The 27,567-nt window shown below is 39.6% G+C and overlaps 3 protein-coding genes across 3 annotated transcripts; 1 reads left to right on the top strand and 2 right to left on the bottom strand.

The window, feature by feature from the left end:
• Positions 1-521: 521 nt before the first annotated feature.
• LOC100695503 (Ig kappa chain V-III region PC 2485/PC 4039) lies at positions 522-14,595 on the bottom strand. The gene is made up of 3 exons (XM_074527737.1): positions 14,570-14,595; positions 2,160-2,227; positions 522-1,497 (listed from the first exon to the last, which is right to left on the bottom strand). Exons 1-3 carry the CDS (start codon positions 14,575-14,577, stop codon positions 1,112-1,114), a joined length of 462 nt encoding a protein of 153 aa, XP_074383838.1. The 5' UTR covers positions 14,578-14,595; the 3' UTR covers positions 522-1,111.
• Positions 8,054-25,016, top strand: si:ch211-1a19.3 (uncharacterized). Its single transcript, XM_005457304.4, has 5 exons — positions 8,054-8,705; positions 14,631-14,727; positions 21,184-21,337; positions 21,429-21,574; positions 23,626-25,016. Coding segments are annotated over exons 1-5 (726 nt in total). The 5' UTR covers positions 8,054-8,378; the 3' UTR covers positions 23,628-25,016.
• On the bottom strand, positions 24,221-27,504 carry LOC100701394 (cocaine- and amphetamine-regulated transcript protein). The gene is made up of 3 exons (XM_003452544.5): positions 26,847-27,504; positions 25,768-25,851; positions 24,221-25,343 (listed from the first exon to the last, which is right to left on the bottom strand). The coding sequence occupies exons 1-3, from the start codon at positions 26,976-26,978 to the stop codon at positions 25,236-25,238; spliced, it is 324 nt and encodes a 107-aa protein (XP_003452592.1). The 5' UTR covers positions 26,979-27,504; the 3' UTR covers positions 24,221-25,235.
• Between the last annotated feature and the right edge of the window lie 63 nt (positions 27,505-27,567).

Here is a 27,567-nt window from a genome sequence, read left to right as displayed (position 1 = left end):
AAGAGCAGGTAGAAGAAAGCCTGGAAGTAAAAGGAATGAAATGCCCTGGTATTACAGCACACATCTGTGAATGAGAAAAAGGTAGGTGTAACAGTGAAGCTGCACGGAGCACAGGTAGAGAAGGTGGATGAGTTTAACTACCTGGGGTCAGCCATCCAAAGCAGCAGTCAATTCACATCAGAGGTGAAGAGGAACGTGCAGACAGGGTGGAGTGTGTGAGTGCCAAGGGTGGAGTGTGACAGAAGGACAATAGCAGGAGTGAACGGGAACATTCATATCCACCAAATCAAAAAAAACTAAATTATGCTGAAAACACAATAGACACCAACAAAAACACATCACTGCTGTTGGAGCACACCAGTACAGCTCACCACTCTCAAACTAATCCACATTCACAGACCAAACACAGCCTCGATACTGTTGGGTGGCTAACTGCTGCAGCTGTGCAATGGTTTCTCAGGGGAAATGGGTGGCAGAGGAGTTCAGGGAAGAGACAGGACACAACTACAGGCACACAAGGCTTAAACGTATATTTGGATCAACAGTTTTTATTGCGGAAGGTATCGACAGGAAGCAACCATTCTTGCTGGGTGAACAAGTGTGTTTCCTATATTTGGCAAAAACAGAATCAAAGAAAAGGTACTGCAGTGTACAAGAAATGCAATTTTTATTTATGCATTTTTAGCTTTGCTGATGCTATAATCTAGCAATAAATCTGCCAGCAGAAATGGTGGGGGAAAGAAAAAGTAGTGCCACAAAACCAAATACCTTTACAGCAACAGCTTCATTTGGCCGGACTGTGAGAGAGCATGGAGCAGGGAAAAGCACAGCCTTTAAATCACTGTTAATTCAAACACAACTTAATTAAAAATCTCAAAAAATTGCAGTTGTACATGTAAGCTCATTGTTTTCAGTCACTGAACAAAAAAGCAAAGCTCAGCCACATTTATCAAACTGTGAGATGGGGTACAGGTATTTTTCTGGAGTATGATGTTCAAAGATGAAGCTTAACAAATGAGGGAAACTTAAGAACAGCCGAGAAACAGTCTGAACAAGCAGCTAAGTAAAGCCAACTAATTCATGACCAACTGGCCGATCTTCACTCCTGACATTATTTCCTTCTGCGGGTCCGTAGCCTTGGTTCCTTCTTCCGGTCATCTCCCCGGCTGATTCCACAGTAATAAACCGCCGAGTCGCTCTGCTTGGAACCTTGCACCACCAGTGAGCCATCGGCCGCTATAGAGACTTTACTGCGGGGAACACCGTTGCCGTATTTCACTTTGAGTCTATCCATAGACTTGAGGGAGACAAGAAGCTGTGGTCCCTGTCCTGGTGCTTTTCTGTACCAGCTGAGGGTGGTGGGAGCGGTCGGGGCAGTAGTGGTGGTGAGCACGGTGAAATTGGAGGTGTCCAGCAGAGGGCACTGCAGGGTGGCGTTCTCTCCAAGCCTCACCTGGATGGTCGATGATGGATCGACAGCTGCATGGTTCTGTAAGCCTTTAAATCAACAACGTTAGAGCGTTTGATATTACTCACATACAGAAATGTTGTGTAAAATAATATGAACACGTGAAAAAAATACAAGCTTGTAGTGGAAATTCAAAACCTACAAAGTGAGTGCTAAAAATAAAAAATTAACGTGGGAAAATTTTTTATAACATGTTATAAAATCAAGAACAAAATAGCTTAAAAATTAAACTATGTTAAAAATGTCAAAATATTACCATTATGATCAAAAACTTCGCTTTAAAAAAACTTTTTAAAAAATCGCCTGTTTTCTTTGCATTTAACTTTAAACAGCATAAGTGTTTAATTTGTTTGACCAAGATTTAACACCCAAAGAAAACAGAGAAAAACCTTTTAAATTATTAATAAATAAATGTAACTAACTAAATAAATTAATAAATGTTTATTCAATCAAACCTGTAAGTCTGTAAGCCAATAAACATTTTCTCTTTTGCAGTCTAATCTTTTAATCCAGCTCAGAGGAAGCTTCATTTTGAAGAGTTTTTCACTATAAAATCGCTTTAAGTTGGCCTAAAGTGACAAACAGATCTTCAGCGTCTTTGTTAAACACCCAGTTTTAAAGTCGGTGAGTCAGTGAAGTGTGAATTTGAATTCATTAATTGATGACAGAAAAGACAGAAAGTAGAACTCACCACTGAGAGCGAGCAGGATCACCCAGACCAGCAGAGACTCCATCATCAACTGACTGAGGAAGCTGCTGCTGTTGTTAATGAAACCAGCAGAGTGTTTCAAAACAAGACTAACGGATAACAACACGTGGCTGACAGTATGTGAATGCTGGATGTTTTTCCCCTGATGTGAGCCTTTAGTTCTCATGTATGTAAATGTGGTAACACTTCATTCATATGTTAGCTAAATAAAAAAAATGCAGAAAATTTCAAAGAAGGTTTTTGTCTAATCAGAAGACAGTTTGGGGCTAATTGTTATTTTTAACATTTAACATAGTTAGGTCCATATATATATTTGGACACTGACACAAGTTTAGTTTTTTTACCTTTTGACTGAAACATTCCAATTACAGTTGTATAATGGACATGGACATAATTTGTAGACTCTCAGCTTTCGTTCGATGCAGGGTTTAGGAGTTTCGACTCCCTAACATGTGCTACCCTCTTTTTAAGGGCGCCGAAAGTAATTAGACAACTGACTCAAAAGGTACTTCATGGGCAGCTGTAGGCAAGAAAGAAAGCACTGTCCATGTCCATGGAAGTCAACAGTGGTGGACGATCACAGAATCATTTCCGTGGTGAAGATAAACCCTCTTCAGGAGGCGCAGGCGTATCGATATCCAAGTCTACCATAAAGAAAAGACCGCGTGAAAGTAAACACAGAGGGTTCACTGCAAGATGCAAACCACTCATAAACCCCAAGAAGAGAAAGGCTCGATTTCACTTTGCTAAAAAACATCTAAACAAGTCCGTAAGTTCCACACTTCAGACTTTCATCACCAGCAAAAGGTTTTCAACCAAGTATTAAAAATGAACATTTTATTTTCAGTTATTCGATTTGTCCAATCACTCTTGAGCCCCTGACATTAAGGGACTGTGTTTAAATAAATGCTTTAGTTCATCATATTTTTTAGGCAATCTTTTTGTTCAACCCCCTGAATTAAAGCTGAAAGTCTGCACTTTAACTGCATCTGAGTTGTTTCATTTAAAATTAATTAGAAAAAGTTTGTCTCTGTCTAAATATTTATGGACCTAACTGTACATATGATGGTAATGAAGCAAATAAATATTAATGTTTTTTTTTATTGTTTTATTTAATAAGAAGCTAGATAATTATTTAAAAAGTGCTTGTTAGTATAATGCTCTCTTGTGCAAGATTAGGGTCTTCAAATGTTTCAGCTTGATTATCTATCCCCCAGTAAAAGCTTTTTACTGTGATATAACACAGAAAAATATTTCAGACAGCTTTAAACACTTTGTGAGAGAACTTCTGCTTTGTCCATGTTATTCTGTTTAAGCAGCCTGAGTCTCATGTATATTTCAACTATCTTTACAATAATGGGAAAATGTGTAAAACTGAAATAAACAGAATGCAATAACTTGGAAATCTCAAAAACCAATATTTTATTTAGAATAGAACACAGAAAGTATGAAATGCTTAAACTAAGAAAATGTACTATTGTAATTTCAATTTGATGGCAGCAACACATTTTTAAAAGGTTGCGACAGGGCTATATTTACCTCTGTTTAGCACGCTGTCTTCTTTTAACAAGTCTGTAAACATCTCCAAACTGGGGAGACCAGCTGACTTCTGGCAGAGAAATGTTCTCCTATTCTTGCTTGATAAAGGATTCGAGCTGCTCGACAGGTCTGGGTCTTCTTTGTTGTATTTTTCATTTCATGATGTTCCAAATGTTTTCAGGTGATGAAAGGTCTGTGCTGCAGGCCAGTTCAGCTCCTGGTGTGTCTACAAAGCCTCGCTGTTGTACTACAGGTGTAGTGTTCAGTTTTGCGTTACCTTACTGAAATATTTAATGCCCTCTCTGTAAAAGTCAAGACGAGAGCATATATTGCTCTGCACACCTTTCAGTACTGATCATGCTTATCCAGACATGCAAGCTGCCAGTTCCATATGCACTAATGCACCCCCATACCAACAAAGATGAGGGCTGTGGACTGAGTGCTGAATACAAGCCAGATGGTCTCTTTCTCTGACCTTTACCTCGACTGATGCAGCGGGCATGTTTTACAAACAGAATTACAAATCTCGATTCTTCTGACCACAGAACAGGTTTCTACTTCCCCACATTTCATTTTAACCGAGCTTTCGCTCAGAGGAAGGCAGCATTTCTGGATCATGGTAACAAATGGCTTCTTCTTTCCATGATAGAACTTTAACCTGCGTTTATTGATGGCATGGTGGACTGTGTTCACAAACAATGATTTCTAAAAGTGTTCTGGAGCCCATTCAGTCATTTTCACGACAGAATCATGCCTGTTTTTATTGCAGTGCCGGCTGAAGGCCCAGAGATCACGAGCAAACAATACTGAACGAATACCCAGATCACTGTTGATGGTCACTATGTTTTTAAATACAATTTTAATAGAATTTTGTTAAATGATCACACTGTATAAAATAATACTATGAATAATTATTGAACTCTTGTCTGTGTTTCAGTGGGAGATTAAAGGTGTAGAGTCTGTGATTTTCCAGCAGGGGGTGCTGTTGCTCTCATTCAGCTTTGGAATCAGTCTGAAGTATGAAATCATGAGATGATGAAGCCTCAAGGGGCACACAGGGACTGGAGACTGTCACAAGCCAAAAACAACTTCAAATCTGAGAGCTTGTGCAAGGCGTTGCACAAATCATTCAACTTTCTCTCCTCTGACATAAAGTGACATTATTTCACTCACTGTCGCAACTCGGACATGCTGGATTCTTATGTGTTCTGTTAAACTGAACCACATTATCTCATTAGTGATGTCTTAGTGTCAGCAGTAACACAACACTGAACGAAATAATTAGAAACAGAAATGAAAACTTTGGCTGTATTTAGTTAAAGTGCAGACAACACAATCAGCTGCAGAGCACAGCACTGCTTTTATTGGTAAGCTTGAATATGAAGCCACTAACACACAGCCAGCATGAAGTGTGACAACATGGACTATTACTTACAGTATGACACTGTTTTAGTTTAACTGAGTCACCCTCGATTACCCACACACTCACACACACATTCATCCAAGCACACGCTCACTCCTGGTGGATTGGGGGCGTTTCAGGGTTTAGAAACATATTCAAGGTTACTTTGGCAGACAGGGAGAGCTCGGGATTGAACAACTGACGTTCTGATGAGTAGATTAGCTGCTCTTCCTCCTGAGCCTCTGTTTCTGGTATATCTGCTGCTAACATCAGCACCATTGTTTCTGGTTTGAATTAGCTCACTTTGCTGAGACTGCTTTGCACTAAACTTTAAACGTCTTTATTTGTGCTGTAAAGTTGTGCATTTTAAAATCAGAGTCAGTGGAGATTGATTCACTTTTGACACGAACACCAAGTGGCCATCAGAGGGACTGTAGATTTGTGGCACTGATGGGCTCATCTCTTTTACATCCAGGAAAGGGAGGAAAACAACCTGAACCTTATCAAAAAATACATGTTAAAATGCATTTAGATTTCAGAGGTTTCACAGAAGTTTAAAATTGTAGGTTTGAATTGATGCAACCGTGTCTCTGACCACCATGTTTCTACTGTTGGTTGATACTGCTGCACCATCAATACATGATTCATAAGACAAAATTCACATTTAGATTATCCCAGAGTGACAGAGTACAACACTGTATATGCAGTTGGGTTACTCTCATTATATGGAACTACAGGGTTAATTTAATAAAAAAAATACAATCACTTACATATTATTTCCGGTCTTGGCTTAGTATTGCCATGCTGTGTGAGAGTGCGGTTAACCCCTGACCTCATCTGAATGCACAGCACTTCCTATGTTTGGACAGTAGAAAGGAGGGTCAGAGATCAGCTGGCTGTCTGCCTTCAAGCCAAAAACATCAGATCTGAGAACAGAGGAGTGTTTTCTTTCTCTGTTCTCATGTTTTCTCTGCATTATTGGGTCTTTACCTAACAACATGAAGCCCCTCGAGGAGACCGATGTTGTGATTGGCCCTGTATAAATAAAAAGAATTGAATCGGTTCACAAATCTTTATATAGTGGCAAGAAAGTGATGCTGATTAAACATTTCCTGTTGGTTTTTGCAGCAGCTTTTGAAGGTTTGAAGAATTCAGATAGTTTTGTGTTGCCATTTGTGTTTGCAGGTGGTTCGTATTTTTAAAGCATACACATCATTTGGCTAAAGTGATAGCTACTCTCAGTTTCTTAGTTTAAACGGTGATTTTGAAAACCTGCATTAAGGGTGTCAAAATGAGAAAAACATATAACAATGATTTATTGCTTTAATCAAGAAAAATAATCAGTTTCAGCTTCTCCAAAGTGAATGGTTGCTGCGCTCAACTGTATCGTTGTATATTTAATATTTTTTTGGGCCCTAAATGAACTAAACCTGTGAATGTAAATGTCTCTTTCATGGCACTTACATTACATATAATTAACTAGTGTACCTGAATTGTAGCTACCAAAGCATGCAGAGGTGCACAGCATTGTTAAACTTTACTTCCTTTGAGTCTCGATTTCTAAAAAAGATAAAGTTCAAACTGGACTGTAGCTCTGATGTGACTAAATGAGTGTAGCTCTCATTTGAAAACTAATTCTAACGGGACAGTAGATTGGTGTAAATTGCAGAGAAATCCTAACATATTTTACATTTTTCAGTCGGTTCTTTTCTCTTTTTAACAGAAGAATACACAAAACACCTGCAGAATAATAACAATGGGATTGTTTTTTCAGTATGAAAATGTGCATGTTAAACTAAAGCATCCTGTATAATGAATATAATTCAATACAGTTCTAGGATTGAAACAAAGCAAACCTGTTGAAAATCAGCTGAAATTGTAGAGCAACCTATTTTGTGTACAGATGTCGTTGCTCATAGATGCACTCAGCCACCCAGCACTATAGCAGCTGTGCTGATGCAGCGTACCGATGAACAGGCATATTTATCACTGACAATGATGGCAGAAAGCCACTGTTTCCTGCTCACTGTTTTTCTCTGCTATTTATGGACTTGGCCCAGGACACCTTCACTACACTAACTGTTTATCTGTCAGAGCAGTTAGCATACACAGAACTACAGGCAGAGGTCAGTGCATTATTGTTTGGACAGGAAAATTAATGTTATTTCCAGTTAGATTTGAAAAAAAAAAGAAGCATTTTTCTTTAAGCTGTAATGCATTTTGATCCTAAGATCTCTCTAAAGCTCTCCCATCAGCAACAATAGTTTTGTGTTTTCCAGCTGTGAGCAGCCACTCCATTTACCAGAAGTCAGTGGTGTTTGGTCTTAAGGCTGTTTGCTTTCAGTAAGTCTCCCTGTTTCATCTATTCTGCAGACTCTGCCCGTAAACCTGCTGAGAAGTATTATCCACTGGCTTCTTTATGAAAACAACCTGCATGTGTTTGGCTCCATCCCTGAAATGTCTGTCCTGACGGGGCGTGGTAGGTGGGTGTTGTTAAAGGAGTGGCTAACCCTAGGTGATTCAGGGAAATGGAGCCACAGCTGGATTAGGTTCCCTTAAAGCTCCTGGTAGGAGTCAGCCACAGAGACTGTTGCCCCTGAGCCAATCACAGCGAAGGTAGACATGGTGGGTATTAACGGCTGTGGTCTTGTGAATCAGAGGGTGGGGCTTGTGGGATCTACGTGCCAGCAGCTGGCAGGTGGTCATGAAAACATGAATGCGACTGTAAAGTAGGTTTCCTTTCTGATGCTATGTTTCTTTGTCTTTCTTTTCTGTCTGTTTCTGTTTCTCTTTTCTGAGTTTCATTTCTCTGCCTGGAGCATATTTGCAGTTTGAGTTCATCCAAGTTCATCACTGGCAGGCTGGGAAATAGAAACAGAAAGCTTCAGTGTTCGACACACACTCACCCACAGACACACTCCCTCTCTCTTTACATGTAACTTTCCAAGTTAGCTCTGTGTGAGTGTTAAACTCTGCTGGCTTCACTCTGATATTGTAACTTTCCTGTTGATCGCTGCATGCTCTGATAACACCGACACAGAGAAGGAGGAGGGCGAGGTTCAGGGTGGGATGGTTCCTGGGGGTGGAGATGGTGAGGTTTGCCGTCCTCCTGTCATCGTGTGAGGGAGCCCCTCCCTGTGTCCCTGCCCAGCCTGAAGGGAAACTCCAGCTCACTTCAACCTGAGAGACTCACTGAGAGCAGCTGCTCACTCCACCGTTCTTCATCTTTGTCATCATTTTCATCACCTCCAATCCCCCCGATGGCGGCCGCCTCCAAGTCCTCCCAGAAGGTAAAGAATGTGGTGATTGCCCTGCTGGCGCTCTGGTCCATCATCTCTCTCATCGTGATTGTGGTGTGGGCGACATCTCCCGGCATGAAAGGCGCACCCCAATGCCGCGCCGAGCTGCAGGAGGTCACCGAGAAGATGGAAGGGGCAAAGGTGGTGTATAACAAGAACAAGGAAGCTCTGGAGATGATGGTGTCGGAGGAAAGGAGGAAGACAGACCAACAGAGAACTGAGAACCTGGTGCTCCTGGGCCAACTCAATACCACCAATGCCACATTGGAGGAGTGCCGGCAGGAAAACGTGAGTTCAGTCATTTATTTATTTATCATTTTAGCACCCCCTCTGCTACCCATGGGTGGCATTTATGTCAGACTGATTATGTAGTTTACAAACAATGATGTAGACTTAGTTGAAGAAATAGAATAGAATAGAATAGAATAACAGAATAACAGCACACCAGTTGGATCAGTTATCAGAGCCATGCAAAGCTTCCCTCCTGCTGTACCTATCTTTGCATAGTATGGTTGTTTCATTAAAATGGTAAGCCAGCCTTTGCTTCATATTAGAAAATGTTCATATATCGTTGGACCAACGAGTAATTTTCTTTGAGGTTAGTTTGCACGATGGTCGGTTAGCCTTACTACACTCTTAACTCCACAAACCCTTCAGAAGCTTCTTATTGTTGTATCTGAGACATTATAATAATTTCCAGCTGCAGCATTACAGTCATATGCACATGAACGAATTACTAAATATTATCCTGTAATATCATGTGCAGGACTTTTCATAGAGGTTTCAATTAATAAGCTCTACATCTTTTTAAATAGAAATATGTTGTGTAGGTTAGCCTGCTGCTACAGTGGTTAGCACTGTTCCCACACACCAAGAAGGCCCTGCGTTTCTGTGTGGAGGTTCATGCTCTACTCATCTCTGGGTACTCCTGCTTCCTCCCACAGTTTAATGATGATTCCTAATTGAATGTTAGTGTAAATGCAAGTGTGAATAGTTGTCTGAAGGGCATACCTGCCTCTTGCACTTTGATAGCTGGCATAGCTAGGCTCCACAAAGTGGAAAGGGGGGAAAGGTGGATGTTTTGGTGGCAAATTTAAACTAAATTAAATGACTAATATGCTCCTTTCACTTTTGAGAATTTTAAACCGGTTTTAAAAAAATGCTGTCTTTATCTTTAATACTGCGGGAATAAAGGTCAAAATCTTTTTGACTGGTTCCTTTCATCACAACCACCAGTAGAACCTACGGTCATACGTCGACACTGCAAAGAGTCATATAGAAATCCATTAGGTTTACCTCAGTTTTTTATTCTTGGCAGCTTTAGACTGAAGCTGAAGTTGTACTTAACTCACAATGAGTGCCAAACATCAGCAGACTTCCCAGCATGCACCGGAAGCTCCCAAGAATGATAGTTTGACTTAAATTACAAACTTAATACTGATACTGAAAATAGCATCTTTTTTTAATCCAGCTTGCAAAATTGAAACCAAAGCCGCCCCACCCACCTCACCAAAACACTAATGGCTTCCATCTGTCCTCAAAAAGAAAAAAAGCTGAGACATATCAATAAATCTCATCAGAGAGGGTAGACAGAGACCAGAGTTTAGCATGTTTAGGCGTCAAAATGTAAAAGTTGCAAATATCCACAGTGAAGGTGCAGAGCTGAGTTTGACGCAACAAGGATTTCTCTGAGTGTGAAAATGAGCTCAGATATGAACAGACTGGGATTCTCTCCCTCCTCTTTACTCAACTGTTTCCATTTCGGGAGACCTGATTTTCCTTCGCGTACAACAACTTTTTCCTCCCTGCAGGCTTGACTCAGTGTTTATAGGATAAGAGGCATTCAGTTGCTTCCAACATTTCCAGCTCTGTATTCTCAGAGTTGCTGGTTGGAAAAAATGAGTGTTTGCCTTCCCTCTCCCTCCTCCTGTGGTTCGTCCTGACTCACTCCTACTCTCCACTTCTTCCTCTCCTTCACTTCTGCCCCACTCCTCCCTCCCTCCCTCCCTCCCTGCTCCTTACTTTTTCCTCAGTCTAACTTCTCCCCTCTTGACTCTGACTTTTCTACTCATCCAGTAAAAATGTTTGGCTTGAGCACACATTTTTGTGCTGAAGTAGCTGCAGGCGTCATTGCTGCTAGCTGTCCACAGCTATTGAGATCATGGAAATTGATGCATGCACAAATACACACAGCATTTTTTAGAAAAATTAACCTGAACAGCTCACCACTGTGATGTGTGCAGATCAGATCCTCGCAAACATAAAAGGAAAATGAGGAAACAGAATCTTATGTTGAAGCTGCTTTTAGGGCTGAGTGACAATGAGCAAAGAGCTCTTAATTATGCATGTTTATGAGAATTATAGCAAGATGTTCATCTACACTGACAAAGCAGACATTTTGGAAAGTACCAAAGATAAAATGTTCATTCTGTTCTTCCTGTGAGCTTCCTGTGCTCAACTTCAAGCTGGTAGAAAAAATCCTGTCAGATATCATTTAGCTCCTTTTCAGAGTTTAGCAGTTATTCTCAACTATCTTCATTAACATATCCCCATTGCAGGCTTTTTCTTTTTGCAGAAGGTGTCCTGTGGCATCCCCGCACAGACTTTCAAAGTTTTAACAAAGTCAATCTAAACATTTACATAAACAGGGTTACCACTGTGAAGAGTTTCGTTTTACCCCGAAGTATTGGCTAAACCCTACCAGCAAATGAAAGCAAAAGTAAAAAGTGAGGCACACCAAACAAACAAACAAAATCCTCTTCAGAAGCTTTGAGCCTTGGATGCAAAGTGCAAAATACAAAGTTTTCAAAGGGACCTGACAAAGTTGCACCGCCTCTATCCCTCCAGTCTTCTAATGTAGATTTTGTCTGTCTATAAAAAGGAAAGGTTATCTTATATCACTGCAGCTGGTTAATCAGGACATTTTGTGAGTCACAGTGAATATGCAGAGGGCATCTAACAACAAAGGGGACTGAGAAACAAAGCTGGAATTTCTCCAGCACACTTACGACCTTTTGGAGGATTTTTAAAGGAGATATCTGAAAGATAATTCTTAACTTTACTAACATGTCCAAGAAGTTTGGGCTGAATTCATACTAAATGAAATTATAGTGTTTTTTATTTATTTGTTTTATATTTTATGTATTTGTTACTTGTTACTGTATGCATAAAATACCCACACAGGCGATGGATGCACTTGCTAACAGAGGCTGCTTGCTAGCACTGGCTGATAACGCCATCCTCTAAATTAAATATGGTCCTTTCTGACTCCATAAAACCATCACTGCAGCAGCTACAGCACTCATGCTGAAAGTCCAAAACCCGTGGCTCCACCGTGCTTGGATTTTTCTTGATTCTGATTAGTTCTTTGGGTGTGACTGTGCAGAGTGACGTGCAGTAAAGTCTGTTACCTTATATGACACAAATTTATGCATTTGCCCATTACTTCTACCCATCTAATAAGCAATAATGTTAACTGCAGCTGAGTAAGTGAAAATCTTATTAGAAAAACTGGTTTAAAAAAAAGGCAACAACAATGTAAGAAGTGGGAGTTCCTTAGGATTTGGCTAAAACCTTTTTCCAGGATTAAGAAAGACAAAAACGTCCTCTGTGGAAGGAAAAGCCTGAACGTATCAGTTAAACTCCACTGCCGTAAACACACTTTCTTCTTTTCTGTATGTAAAGAACAACTGTCGCTCAGTCCTTCCAGTCATGCTCTGGGCTCTCAGATGTGAAACGTTTGGACTATATGTGATATTTGCAGTTGTTACGTGAAATTTTGAGATCTGGGTTTAATTTTGGTTGGTGTGTTTTCATGTTAATCAGCTGAGGCTGTCTGTAATGTTTGTCTTTTGACTTGGGTATTAACTCCCTTTAAGTGATTGTTATTGCACTTTTTTTAAACTGTAAAAGTTATCAATGAGACCAGCAACATTGGAAGCACCTACCCTTGATCCATTTTTGCACTCCTTGTCTATCAGAAATCAATAAACAGTATGAATGTGAAGCCGTCCAGTCATGTTAAGGCATTGGTAAAGATCAGAAACCACACACGTAGCAGAAAGGAGCACTGCTGTGACTGCAGAAGAACAGCAAACAGAAAGTCATCCAGATCCCCACATCGAGTCTTCAAAAAATGTTCTACGAAAACAAGAAAAAACCAAAAACTGATAAAACGGTAAAGTGAACCACTGAAACGGCATCAACCTGAGTCATGCACACAGATATCTTTGTTAATGTTGTTATGCTAAAACCTACACATAATAGTCTAACAATCCCACAGTGCACTACACCATATTTTACAGATGTCAAAATAACCAACGCACAACTCAACTTCCGACCAGTGACGATACAAAACCACTGCAGTTTGATTTTAGTTCTCACGTTTGAGAACTAACATGAAAGTTCTCACTTTACATACTGAGGAGTCATTGTGATAACAATAGGGAGATTTTGGGAACCTGTCCTTATGTTCCAGGATTGATAAGAGATTGATCTAATAAAGAGCTCTGCCTCTGCACAGCATCAGTATCATTATCAGTGAAGTCTGAGTGGACAGGTTATGTTATATTGTATGACTGTATCAAAAAGCCTCTCAGGATGGAGAGATTTATTTGGACTGGTCCTTTACGTCTAATAATAACTGTTGCCTGTGACGAAAGGAATTCTTCTAAAAGCCAGCGCTGTGCTGCTTTCAGTCACCAGCTTAGCTCTGAGAACACAAAGTTTGGTCCAAGTTGATGTCGTACCAAAAATGATATGTGGCAACACTGAATTGTTGCCACATAGAAGCTCTGTTCATTACAGAAAACAAAAAAGTCATAGCTATATATTATTTATGTGACGTCATGTATTTGGACTAAAATATCTAGATTTTTTTACTGAAAAAAAAGGTCATAATTAAATTAATGTTTCTACAACTGATTTAAGCTTTGCCACATTTTCTCAATTGCTCAAAAAGTTCATGTTGCATGCTCCCAAAGAGCAAAGAGAAATCCTGCATCACACAGCAGGAAGAAGCCAACGAAAATGGACAAAACCTTCAGTCGGAGAGTCTGAGTCATCATGATGTGTGCCAAACCCAACAGTCACTGAGATGGCATGAAGCACAAATTTTAGCAACTAATTTACAAGTTTAACAAATCATATATATAAAAACAATAAAATTATTGAAAAGAATCAACTTCACTGAAAAACTTTGTTTGCAAACGAATAAATCTTTTGTTAAACTTGAAAATCTTCACTGCATGTACAGAGATTCAAACTGTAACTTGACTCTTGGTGAGGCAGCAGTTCTAGTTGTTACACATAAAGAAACTTGTCATACTGGTTGTGAACATTTGAGTTTTCTACTAAAAGACTAGTTGCAGTGACTAGTTAGTAGAGGTTGTCCCGGTTCATCTATTTGTCAGTTTCATTGCTTCCTTTGATCCAAAACACCTGTGAAGTTTGCTTACTTCCACATACTTGCCTCCTAAGAGGACGAAGCACCTTGTGACAAAGTGGACGAGCAGTTGGAATACGCTCCAGCCAGACTACTTCACACACCTAATCAATGCCCCAAATCTTTAAAGTTTCTTGAAAATAAATGAGTGAAATCTTTCTTGTGATCTTAAACTGTCACAGTACTCAGGAAGTCAACAATGTCTCAGACAGGAACTTTTTTAAACTCACTAAATCTAAATATGAATCCTACTGTATGATTAAAAATGAATTCTTACCACCAATAAACTGTTTGTGGTAAATTTACACAAAACATGGACTTAACCCTCTTGATGTCACCCAGAGGTTAGCGAGGCTGCATGTTTTTGTCCACACCATCGTAGCCTCAGGATCATGTGTACTCGGGCCATTAGGTGAGCAGTTGGATCATTTTCCCACAGATTTCGATCAGAATTTTGCTGTAAGTTTTAAATTATTACAATATATATAACATATATGGTTGATAATGATGGAGGTATAAGAAAATAAGAGCGTAGTCTTAAACTAACCACTGACCCTCTTGCTACAAGTTGCTGATAGCTGACAGAACCACGGTCAGACATCTTGCTGTTAAAATCACGGGATTTGTGATATAAAATGAAATATTATTGATAGGAAAAGCTAAACATTACACAAACGTAATGCAATGTCACACAGAACTGTTAACTCACAGTAACATCAAGGTTTGTTTTTCTTCTTCTCCCTTTGGGGTGTGTTTAATTCCTTCTACAGGTCCTCCTGAGCAGGAACATGACCATCATGCAGGAGGACATTGAGGACCTGCGACAGAAAGAAGCGAACCTCACTGTTCAGCTCGGCCTGCTGAAAGGTAGGAAAAACTCCATCACTGCCATGAAAGGAGACTTTTCCCCAGCCCTATTCTTAGCCGTATTTTCCTCCACTGTTACCATGAGGACAGAGTGTAAATAAATACATGATTGGTCGGTCAAAAAACAAAAAGAAGTGGAGGGCTGGTATTACCAGCAACAGCCCAAGTTGTAGGTGTTGTTGTCTCAACACCTAAAACACCCATTACTCTGTCTGTATCTCGTTGTCAGTGTTGTTGCCATTTCTGTACCTTGTCGTCTGCGTCATTGCAGTAGATTTGCCTCATCAGTAGAATTTATTCTTTTTTTTTTACGTTTACTTTATCAGGAATTCTAACTGAGATAAAAATCTCTTTTACATAGAGACCTGGCCAAGGTAGCAACTTTACACACAACACTGGTGCATTGTTCCTTTGTTGCTGGGTCCTTTGCCCTGTTGCCGGTGTAATTACTTTCAGAACAAACAGCGGGACTCGTCAGGTCTGAGGAATGTGGGTTTCCCTGTATTGAAGGATCACAGCGCTATGCCAACAGCTCGCAGGGCAGAAGTGACTTCACAGTGCAGCTCAACATGTCACAAACTCCAACACCTGCATTTTAATTTAACTCTTACATATCTTCATGTTTCCTCTAATGATCAGGGTTAAAACTTGGTGCAACAGTTGTCTTTGATTCTTTGTGCTGTTTGCAGCAACACAAACTATAACATTCTGTCTGATTCCAAGTGCTGGAGATATTTCAGTACTAGCAGGGTTGATGGTTGACTGAACTGCATCAGCGTTGTGTGGAGCTTCTAAAATTAATTAGATCATTTTTTGTTGTTTTGTTTTTCTTTCCAAAGCCAGGCAATGTCTCATTCTAAAACAGCTGCCCATCTGTGTTTTTTCATATCCTTTGCTATTCTTTTAAAGCTGATGAAACAGTTATGTTTAAAAAAAAAGAAAAAGGAAAAAAAAAACTTCGACTGAGGTGTTACAACAGGAAACTGCATGGTTTTGAGTTTAGGAACCATTTATGTTTCACTTCCTCTTTTGTGCACATTCTCTGAGGGAGGCAAGTAGTTCACTTTGTGGTGTTTTTGGTATATACACTACCAGTGAAAGGTTTGGACACACCTTCTCATTTAATGGTTTTTCTTTATTTATACTACTTCCTACATTGTAGATACATACTGAAGAAATCAAATATTTGAAGCAAGATTATATAGAATTATGTAGCAAAGAAAAGATTGATAAGATATTGATGTATTTTAGATTTTAGATTTCTTAAAGTAGCCACCTTTGGCCTTCTCCCAATGAGCTTCATGATGTAGTCACCTGAAATGGTTTCACTTCACAGCTGTGTCTTGTCAGGGTTCATTTGTGGATTTTCTTTGCCTTGAGTGGGACCATCAGTTGTGTTGTGCAGAAGTCAGGTTGGTGCACAGCTGACAACCCTATTTGACAACTGTTATAATTCATATTATGGCAAGAACCAGTCTGCTAAGTAGAGAGAAACAACACTTCATCATTAGGGATGGGTATCGAAAACCGGTTCTTGTTGAGAACCGGTTCCCACTGTTTCAATTCCTTGGAATCGTTTGCCATTTTTGCAAACGATTCCAAGGAATTGAAACAGTGGGAACCGGTTCTTGTTGAGAACCGGTTCCCACTGTTTCAATTCCTTGGAATTGTTTGCCATTTTTGCAAACGATTCCTTTATCGATTCCAGTCACCCCGAATGACGTCACCACGTTGCGGAGCGTCATTTACCTGGCAGGGCGCCTAAGCGGCTCAAACGCTAAAAAGTTTGGTTATACTTTACGAGAACGGATGACAACGGGGCAACTTGCAATACTTGCAAAGTAGATATTTCATTTAAGGGAGGAAACACTACGAATATGCAAAAGCATTTGCTCACAAAACACGCGATGACCTTAAATGAATGTCGTGTTTTTAATTCCGCTCCGGACTCGTGAATCTCAACCCAGCAGCAGCGGTAACGTTTGCACGTCCTCTCCCGTTAATGCGGCAGGTAAATAATCAGCTAACAGTGCATATTATGTTAGCGCGATCTGCCTTATTACAAAACCTGCCATCACTGTGCATTTAGGTGACCATGATGAGACAGACAGAGTCTGGCTGGCAGTTCTCGCTGCAGTCTACCGGTAGCGTCTCCTTTCAGGCCAGGATAGACGAATGTCACCGAGCAGTGACTAAGTTTGTGGTCAAAGGCTTGCACCCATTTGCCCCGATTTTCAGTTAGTGAATGTGTTTAATTGTAGGCAGGGACATTACTGGATATTCTTGTGTAATTGCTACAGAATAATTTATGTTATACTTTGTTATTGCTACAGAAGAATATTTATTTTATTATTTTACATTTACAATTTTTTTCCTGGGGACCCTGTGACACCCCATTGAAGAGCCGTAGGCTGTGGATCTCTTAAGATCTCACTGTTGGGTTTGTAAGGCCATGTTACTCCTAAATTTCTATCTTGTTCAAAGAGAAGATATAAAACAAAGTTCTAAGCTAATCGACCTTAGTGTTCTCCTTTTTTAAAAAGAATCGATAAGAGAATCGATAAAGAATCGAATCGTTAAACAGAATCGAAAATGGAATCGGAATCGTTAAAATCTTATCGATACCCATCCCTACTCATCATTACTTTAAGAACTCAGGGTCAGTCGGTCCGGAAAATTCCCGAAACTTCAAATGTGTCCCCAAGTGCAGCCACAAGAACCATCAAGCGCTACAACGAAACTGGCTCACATGAGGACCGCCCCAGGAAAGGAAGCCCGAAGAGTCACCTCTGCTGCTGAGGATAAATCCACCAGCCTCAGAAATCACAAGTTGACAGCAGCTCAGATTAGAGCCCAGATAAATACAGCAGAGCGTTCCAGTAGCAGACGCATCTTTACATCAACTATTCAGAGGAGACTGTGAATCAGGCCTTTATGGTCAAATAGCTGCTGAAAAACCAAGACCAAGAAAAAGCTACAAGTAGAAGAGATTTGTTTGGGCCAAGAAACACAAGGAATGGAGATTAGACCAGTGGAAATCTGAGCTTTGGTCTGATGAGTCCAAATTTGAGATCTTTGGTTCCACCTGCTGTGTCTTTGTGCGATGCAGAAAAGGTGAATGGATGGTCTCTACATGCATAGTTCCCACTGTGAAACATGGAGGAGGAGGTTTGATGGTGTGGGGGCGCTTTGCGGGTGGTACTGTTGGGGATTTATTTAAAATTGAAGGCACACTGAACCAGCATGGCTACCACAGCATCCTGTAGCGACATGCCATCCCATCCGGTTTCAGTTTAATTAGTCCATCACTAATATTACAACAGGACAATGACCCCAAACACACCTCCAGGCTGTGTAAGAGCTAACTGACCAAGAAGGAGAGTGATGGTCTGGCTTCCACAGTCACCTGACCTTAACCCAATCAAGATGGTTTGGGATGAGGTGGACTGCAGAGTGAAGGCAAAAGAGCTGACAAGCGCTCAGTCTCTCTGGGAACTCCTTCAAGAATGTTGGAAACCATTTCAGGTGACGACCTCATGAAGCTCACTGAGAGAATGCCAAGAGTGTGCAAGGCAGTAATCAAAGCAAAGGATGGATATTTGGAAGAATCTAAAATATGTTTTGAATTATTTCACTTTTTTACTACATAATTCCATGTGTTCATTCATAGTTTTGATGCCTTCAATGAGAATCTACAATGTAAATCGTCATGAAAATAAAGCAAAACCATGAAATTGGAAGGTGTGTCCAAGCTTTTGTCTGGTAGTGTATATGTGATGTAGGATTTCTTTAAGCAGGTGTGAAGTCTATATATTGTCATTTTGAGAGTTGCACTCATGGAGATCTGCTAATTAGAAAAAGTTTGTTGAGGCAGTCGGGCTTTCTGAGGGTCTTGGAGATGACATCTGGATTCTCTGTAATGTTAATGCTTAGTGTAAAAATGCAGTTTGGTGCTCAGAGTGTCTCGGACACCAAATATGCAGAAAAGAATCGGCTAAGGTTTTGAGTTGGTCATTTAGTTTAGGATCACAACAGTTTCACAGCAGCTTAATTCAAACCACATATTACTGACTAACCAGTTAAGTATGGGGTCATCTAAGATGTTCTAATCCTGGACAATGAAAACATGCATTTTTTAAATTCTGATCCAAAATTTTACCTGTGCCCAGTGTTGATTTTAACCTATTGATTTAGCCCCGGAGGGCCTACTTTTGGTAGCTAAAGATGCTAAAACCATAGCGTAGCCAGAGGGGTAACAGCTGTGGCACATTTTTTCTTTGTCAAACCAGTTTGAACTAGTAAACGGCAACAAGTAAGATAACCATCTCAAAAGAAAATCTGCTTTTGTCTTGTTTGTCTCATTTCATCATAAACTGAAACTGAAACTGAAAAAAGTGTCTCTGAGGTACAGAAGCACCACTTTGTGGTGACACATAGATGTCTTCTCTCCTGCTGATCACTTTTTGTTCAATGAGATCAATTCTTAAAGCGGTTCATATTATGAGTTTTGAACAACACCAGCAGGACTTGGTTTAAGTAGTTCCTTTTTTAAAAAGAGCTTATTAAAAAAAACTGATGTCAAACTAAAACTTCATTAAAGGACTCTTTGTATTGTTTAAGTGATTTTTTTTTTATACTGTACAATAAAATACTAATCTTTATCATACGAATGAAAGCAATTTTTCTTGAGTAGGAATCTCAAAAAATAACTGGGCAAGAACAGTGGCCTGATGGGAGGTGGAGACATACATTAATGGAGGTGACTTCCTGTAGCAAGCGGTTGAAGGGAAACAATAAATTCCTGTACGGAGGAGATATGAAAGGAGCATTGTGTTAGCAGGGAGAGGGTTGCTCTGATAAACATCAGTCACTATTTAATATGAACAAGTCAGTGTGGAAGAAATCAGTCACAAAAACATCTGACTAGGAAAAAACATGTAGCCAGGGCGTGTTTTTGTTTAAAATGTGTACTTTTGATCCCTGAAAATTATTCTGTTTGCACCAAACACTGTATGTATGTATTAATGCTAATTAATGCTAAATGACAGACTAATAGAACCCCACTAATTGTTTTTCACCAAAACCAAAGCACAGATGTCCTGGAGAGTTATTCAGCAAGCCATGTTATTTATCACATAACTGCATTTGAGTCATACTAAATAAAAAAATTAAGTTAAGTATTTAAGAATGCTCATTGGCTTACAACTTTCCAGTCTCTGGTCATTAGCTAATGAGAAAGCGGTTTCACAATCACACCTGTGCGTCTTTGTCACTTCTGGTTTTTGAAACCAAGATGACAATGGGGAAAAACCTAATCTCAGAATCAGACACAAAGAAACAAATGGATGATGTTAGGTAGCTATTTTCATCGTTCACACTATCTATGAACCAATGACTGTAGAAAACTTTTATACAGTCATTACTATGAACCTACAGCTACAGGCCCCTTTGTCTCTAGCTACCTGTCAGTCAAATCCACCAAATGCCTAATAATGCAAACTTTAAGCTATAATATAATTTAAACTGGTAAATTACTTAAAAGTTCACATACTATACAGTTGTTATGAAGGATGGGATTTGCTACAAAGTCAAAATTGTTTACCAGGTTTGGGCTGCAGTTTTTTAGGCTTCTGATTTAGGTTCATTTTTCAGCTTTAGATGTTGCTGCTTTTTTTAAACATACTGAAATAATTTTGCTGTTTCTCAGAAGACTTTAGGAGCCTGATTTTTAGAAGTGGGAGAATGTTGGAAAGAATTAAGTATGAAAGGAAATAGATGAATGTGTGTTGGAAACAAGTGAAATGATGCCACAACTCTAGAAAAAAAAAATCAGGTTGTAGGATTGAGTTCTGATGATCTCACTGAGCCTGAGTAACATTCTGCAAATGAACAAGTCAAAGTCCAGACAAGACGAGCGCTGGCAGCACAGCACAGGTCATTCCTCACATAACTCCCACTGGAGGCTCTCTGATACACCTCCATATTTCCTTATAAGCTAATGCAGGCGCAGACGTGAGCCAAACCCTCAAAGCGTGTCCGGACTGAGGAGGTCCCAAGAAAACAAATTTAGGATTGGTTAGTTACTGTTGCTGGGTTGGACAACTGTGAGGAAAAAACGTGACCATGTCAGCCTGTTAAAGGGAAATCTACAGGTCCAGAAAACTAAGCAGAACATTGACTTGGAGTTTTATTTCTACTTCACAGAACTACATTTTTTTTAAAGCACCACTTTTCAACCGCAGTCCTCTCAAGATCCTTTATATTGTGAGACAATATAATAAGATAACCTCAGCTATCAGGTAATCCCATGTAAGGAAGCACTTGGCGACAGTGGAGAGGGAGAATCCCCTTTTAACAGAATCTGGAAGTATCCTGTATGTGTGCTATCTGTGTGGTTCATCTGTTTTTGCATTGTTCCTTGTGTTCACTGGTGTTTTACCTGTTTTCTGTTCTCAGATCAAATTGACACCCTTGAGCAGAACCTGACCCAGGCCATTCATAAGACCGAGGCTGCAGAGAGTCTGCAGATGGCTGCTGAGAACAACATGAAGGCAGCTCAGGCTCAGACCAAAGTCTGTGAGTCCAGCAAGCAGGCTGTGCAGAAGCAGCTGTGAGTCCACACTGTGAGCTAAACTGGTCATTGGGGGATTCTCCTGAATGAGGCGGTAGTTCTGACTCTGTCTCTGCTTTTGTGTTAACAGTCAGAAGTGTACAGCGACCAAATCTGAAGCTCCTCAGCTGACACAGCCACGGGCCCCCACCTCTGCCCCGAGTTCCACTGCTCCTCTGTTTGCTGGTATTCCTGCACTGATGCTGCTTGTATGCAGTGCTCTGCATCTGATAACCTGTGAGTAGCAACAATGCCTACACATCTGTCTCACTGCAATGTTAATCCCTTATGCATGATGCCAAACCTGATCCTAAACAACCTGCTGCACCCAAACGCGTTCTGCACAGGGTGTAATCACGGTTTTATCTTTGTTAGATTTAAATCTTTTATTTAAAGTTGAGTTTAAGTAGATTTGCTTATTTCAGTTAAGAGTTTATTGTGAAAAAACACTTTTCATTTTACTTTAGTTTTATTTATTTTTGTGTGTGTGTGTGTGTTAGTTTCTATATGTCTTTAGTATTTACCTGCAACAAACACAGATGAAAACTCTTTTGCTTAAAAATGTAACAACATGGAAATGAATGATCTATTATCACTTGCAAAAAACTTTCAACAAAATAAGCTCATTAATGGTGTAAAATAAACGATTAAACATGTAATTATAATATGCAACAACATAAAAAGATGACAAAAGTCTGCATGAATCTGCAATTACTAAAATACCATAGTTCATTACACAGGTTAAGTTCTCATTAAGAAAAACACACACTCACAAAATAAATAGTTCTCCATCTGCTGGCTGGAGTTGCTCACTGCAATGAACCAGCTGCAGAAAAGCCGTAGAATAGAGCTTCCTTAAATTTTAATCAGCGGAGTCCTTTAAATGTTGGGGTGGAGCTAGACACTTCAGTTAAATTCAGTTTTATATATAAAGTGCCAAATCACAACAGTTGCCTCAAGGAGCTTTACACTGTAAGGTAAAGATCCTACAAAAATACAGAAATAACACAGAAAACAAACGGCCCCCTATGAGCAGGTACTAGGCGACAGTGGGAAAGAAAAACTTCCTTTAAACAGGAAGAGAGCTCCAGCAGAGCCAGGCTAGGGTACAGGCGGCCATCTGCCACAACCAGTTTGGGTCGAGGGGCGGAAAATGAGACAAAAGACACACTGTGAAAGAGATTAATTAGTAGTTAGAATGTGAGATTTCGTATATCTTCATTGTTTTACACATTTTTGTTGTCCTAAATTAAATTCCATTTGCTAAGTTTCAAGCAAATGGAATTTAATCTGGCAAATTTAGTTATTCTGAGAGAAAAACACTGTTTTTAGGTTTGAATATATGTGGAACTTTTTTCCATGTATTTTTTCTGTATTGTTTTTTAATGTGAAGAAAAACTAAATTCAGTAGAATGCAGTGCTCTGGTATTTGCTTTGTAAAGTAGATTCAAATGTCTTTACTTTATTATTAATATTATTGTTATTGTTATTAATATGACCAAGTTTCTTTTGCATCTTTTGTTAAGGGAAGTAAGCTCTTAATCTGCATGTGACATATATCTATGTCACTGTTTTAGTTAAATTTCTTCAGTCTTTTTTAATCCATTTGGGAGATTTTAACGACCTCAACAACTACTGATCAAAGACCACTGTTCAATGGCCATGAGTAACATTCATAGAGAGTTGGTGAATGGCTACAATCAAAGCATTGTAAGATGGCGAAAGATGTATCTTTGCTCAGTAGATGTTGATCAATGGTCATGAGAATTTGAACATTAATGATCAAGAAACTGACCTCCCAGCCCATTGTGCCTTCAGTGGGCTGGTTTCAGTCATTATGCAAATGTACTGTTTATAAGCTTGGGGAAACCTGCAGTCAGCTGAGACTGAAGAAGTCACCTGGATGAGTGAGGGAACGTTTCTCCCACTGAAAACGTCCAGATAACAGAATCAACCTTTTGGGATTTACTTACCTGGATGGTTGAGCACGCATCAAGACACACAGGAGATGTTTATTATTTATTTACTGTATTATGCAGAGTGAATAGACACCCACTTTATTGGTGGTAAGGTGACAAAGGGTTTAACACTGCCACCTCTACAGCAAGTAGGTCCTGGGTTCAACTCCCATCGTCCAGCTACAGTTTTTTGTGTGTTGAGTCTGCATGTTCTCCCTGTCCTGGTGTGGGTTCTGTCTGGGTACTCCAGCTCCCTCCCACAACCCAAACACATGCATTTTAGGTTAATTAGTGATAACCATCACTTAACTTGTTTTTTCTGCTTTTTAGGAGTTGAACATGGAAAACGGTCGTACTAACAGCGAGCACTGCGGTCCAGAAGGAGGAGTGGAGCCTGGACTAACATACCGACTGCTGTACAAACTTTTTGCGTAACAAACAAACTGGTTACCGTGGGGATGCGTCACGCTGAATGACTGGACACAAACCTTGCTTTTTGTTTTTTACTCCACAGCTGAGACGTTTACCGTTCACTGGACGCTGCTGACGGTCTTTTTGACTTTTACATATGACCATTTTTAGAACAACCATTTCCATTAAATGAAATCAGATAAAGGTCAGATTTTACTGTTAGCTGCGATCAGGTTCAAGTGTGTGAACGATGTTTTGTTTTTTGCATGCCTTTTTGTGCGCTTGAAGCTTCACTCATCCAAAAGACTTTTACAGGCTTTTCATGACTTTCATTAGATGCTTTTGTTTTAGGCAGAGGGGGTGGGGGTGGGGGTCAATGTTTCCATTTAAATAAACCTGAGGACTGTTTTAGGTTAACACCGTATTTTTTTTTTCTCAGTTTTGGATTAAAGTAGCTTTTTTGTACATTTCAAGCTTTCCTCTTGCAGACTGAAATAACCTGAATGTTACTTAGTCCAAATCTGAGGATCTATTTCAGTATTTTAATATTGCAGCTGTTGGTTTTGCAGGATATCCTCAAATGTTACTGTTGAAATGGAGGTTGAACATCTGAAATGTTTGTTGCAGTAAAGGTTGAGGCACTTGGAGCAATGTAAGCGTTCTGGAAATATTGCTGGTTTTAATTTCACTCAAGTACTTTTAAAAACATGTAAGGTAAACATGACAACATGTTCAGTGTGCAACTTTTTTCAGGTATTAAATGTTCTATTTGGTCACAACAAATTTTTTGTCGCCAGAAATTTTAATGTAACTTGCAATTTTCAAGGTAATGCAAAAACTGGACCCTGTCTGATTATCTGGTTTTTGTACATACTTCATGTTTTAAATGTTAAACAAGTACAGACAGAATTTTGATTATCACAGATGTTACTTTGTTTTTATTGCTTTTCACACCGTCAGCTACAGTTTCATTAAACACCACACATTCTGGCTGTTACTAAGTGATCTTAAAATCTTTTTAAGTTGACCTATTCTGCTTTTGGTCATTTTTTCACATGTACTGTTTCAGTGATGGATGCTCATATTAAAAAGTTTCAAAGTCAGTGTTTGCATGTATGCAAAAGGTAGAGGTCAGACTATGTACAAATAATCCCTGTAAGGCAAAAGTACAAACTTAAGATTGGTCTAAATGCTGTGTTTCAGAAAATCTTTACAGATTTTCGAGAGGATGTCCCCGATATCGTCCCATCTGTTGTTCATTAAAATAACCCAGAAAATGTTTGATAAATAAAGATAACTTTGAACTGTGATTATGTAACCATGCATTATAAATACAGTAGTATCTGTGCAAATTGAAAAAGTTCATGTTAGTTTTTCTTCATAAAAAAGCTAAAAAAGAAACATTTTGATTGTCAGTAATGATTTTTTTTATTTGAGGTAACGTTTGTATTAAAAACAAAAAACAGACGAGAGGCAATTTTAAAAAGGTGTCTTTATTCTCTGAACAACAGGACTTTAGCGTTTGAGCTTTACAGACACTTGAGGACACTGAAGTTACAAACGGTTCCTCTGGGACAGCCACATAGCTTCCCGATTCTTGAAGCCTTACGAATTGCACACTGCTCACCTGCATCACACTGACATACAAAAACACAACATGACTTTCAGTCTGATACAGTCTGATCATGATATTTGCCAGTACAGTATTAGTTGGACAAAAAGTCTGACAAGTACATTGTTACCATCTGATTCATATAAAAAGAGATGTGAATCAACAGAAACCAAAAAGGTTTGTGTCTGTAAATCTTTCATTTTTGTGGAAGATGGGAGGCATTTCAGTTTGGCACGAGGCCGATTGTCTTATCCACTCATGATCAGTGGTACTTTATTACTTGGATGGCATGCTGTTCTAGAATAGCAGTGTGAGAAATGTGCATGCTTACTCTGGAAGCAGAAATCTGCTAACCTGAACACCTAAAATAAATCCCAAGCTATCTGATTCAGCACTGGAGGAAGGAGAAAGCCTGTGTTAATGTCACATAAATGAACGATTCTACTTACAGCAGCTAACCAGCCGAGTTTTTTCTCTGAGGACGGCAGCTGTTTGCCCTTTAGCTTCTCCAGAACTTCCTGCAGAGCTTCAATCTAAGGAGGAAAAAGAGATCATGTTAAAATCTGACTCAGGAATCAGAAGAACTGAAACTAACATCGTATTGTGTTTATGGCTACGTCCCTCGAATTAATTTGAAATCCTAGAGGAGCATTCACCATCATCAGCCTTGGATTGATAATGATCAGTGGCACCTAGTTTTTTAAGGGCTGTAAACATTGCATGAATTCAGACTTGGCTTTATAACTATTACATTTCTTGTATATCTAATTTTCATACTAAATGTGGACAGTATTTCAAATAAAGAGATAAGCATGTAAACTAAATCCTGTTGCTTGGCACCAAGTACAGCTGTCAAGGACAGGAGCTCTTAAGGTTTCTGAGAAATCTGGCTTTTAGGCAGAGGAGGGGGCCTTAAAGAGGCAAATGCTAAAGCATTAAGCTTTGCCCATGATAATCATTAGCATGTCAGCACCAATACGGTTAACTCTAAACTCCTTCAATTAAACTGGTAACATTTTCAAGTCAACTTCTCATGATGAAGAAAATGCTAGCACAATTTGACAGATATAGATGATGATGTCAGCTTGATGGCTGAATAACTAAGCCTCCCTCTCTCTCTTTTACTGCAAAGGAAGCCTTTATGATACAGCCAATACAAGAAGAGGATGTTTTTTCCCCAGCAGGTGGCTGAGGGAAAAAGTTTGTACTGGATTTAGTTTATATCAATCAAAGCTGACTACTTATTAACATTTATTGCAAGTCCTGTTTGCAGGAAAGCCAAATAAAACAAGATAATACAAGATTGACCAAAATCTCAAATTTGCAAAGCTCAAACTGCAGGCAGCAGCTGATGGACAGCTGCTCTGGACGACAGACTTAGCTTCAGATTTTCTGTTCCCAGAGGTGTTGCTGTTGTGGGTTAGTACAGACAAAATAGTTCAGTTGTTGCAGCCCCCAAAATCAGCTCTCTTTGCCTTTATAGCATCATCATGACCCATCATAAGCCAGCCATGATGTCGCTACTCACCAGCTCTTTCTCTTGTTGTGTCTCGATGGCGTCGTATTCGGCTGACCTCTCTTCGATTGGCTCCTCGCAACTCCCTAAAACAACGAGCAGCCAGCAGGAGGCACTGAGAAGCAGCATCCTGCTGCTGACCATTGTGCTGAAGGACTCCCGACAGGTAACGGACACTAAAAGATGCCGGTCAGTGAAGCTCAGCGTGCTCCCTGATTCTGAGGCTTATTCTCAGATGTTTTTAAGTGAGCAGCTCTGACGTCACTCAGACAATGTTTAGTCTTCAATAATGAGACAATCAGCCGTCTCACATCTGAGGTCAACTGTGAGAAGAACCTCTGCTCCGTCAAACAGGACATGAAAGCAAGATTTTCATTTTTTAATATTGGTTTAAAATCAGACTCAAGAGATGACACGATTCCTGCTGCCATACAACACCACCATACATCAATTTTAAATATTTTCACAAATCAAATTCATCAGTGTTTCAAAATGATCAGTTCTTATTGCTGTGATTTATGGATAATGCCTCTTGAAAAACAGCAGCTTGATAGGAAGAGGTGCTAAGCCCAAAGGTCTTCATGTGTCACCGTTTACGTCAAAGCACATAAGAAGCATTAATATCTAATCAATGGAGTCAACATGTGTCACGCAAGCAGAGCAAAGGGGTTAGAGTAAAGTTCAGTAGCATGAACGAGGAGCAAATGTCAACCGGCAAAAATAAAACCATGTG

Source organism: Oreochromis niloticus, linkage group LG15, assembly GCF_001858045.2.
Source record: "Oreochromis niloticus isolate F11D_XX linkage group LG15, O_niloticus_UMD_NMBU, whole genome shotgun sequence".
Taxonomy (NCBI): Eukaryota; Metazoa; Chordata; class Actinopteri; order Cichliformes; family Cichlidae; genus Oreochromis; species Oreochromis niloticus.
The sequence above is the reverse complement of the archived record's forward strand: the minus strand, read 5'-3'. Positions and strand labels throughout refer to the sequence as shown.

Coding starts and splice junctions, on each gene's coding strand:
- si:ch211-1a19.3 (XM_005457304.4), top strand. CDS start 8,379: ATGGCGGCCGCCTCCAAGTCCTCCCAGAAGGTAAAGAATGTGGTGATT. Junction 8,706..14,630: donor AGGAGTGCCGGCAGGAAAAC/GTGAGTTCAGTC, acceptor TTCCTTCTACAG/GTCCTCCTGAGCAGGAACAT. Junction 14,728..21,183: donor TCAGCTCGGCCTGCTGAAAG/GTAGGAAAAACT, acceptor TTCTGTTCTCAG/ATCAAATTGACACCCTTGAG.
- LOC100695503 (XM_074527737.1), bottom strand. Junction 1,498..2,159: donor GATCCTGCTCGCTCTCAGTG/GTGAGTTCTACT, acceptor GTTGATTTAAAG/GCTTACAGAACCATGCAGCT.
- LOC100701394 (XM_003452544.5), bottom strand. CDS start 26,978: ATGGTCAGCAGCAGGATGCTGCTTCTCAGTGCCTCCTGCTGGCTGCTC. Junction 25,852..26,846: donor CACAACAAGAGAAAGAGCTG/GTGAGTAGCGAC, acceptor TTTCCTCCTTAG/ATTGAAGCTCTGCAGGAAGT. Junction 25,344..25,767: donor AACTCGGCTGGTTAGCTGCT/GTAAGTAGAATC, acceptor TTTGTATGTCAG/TGTGATGCAGGTGAGCAGTG.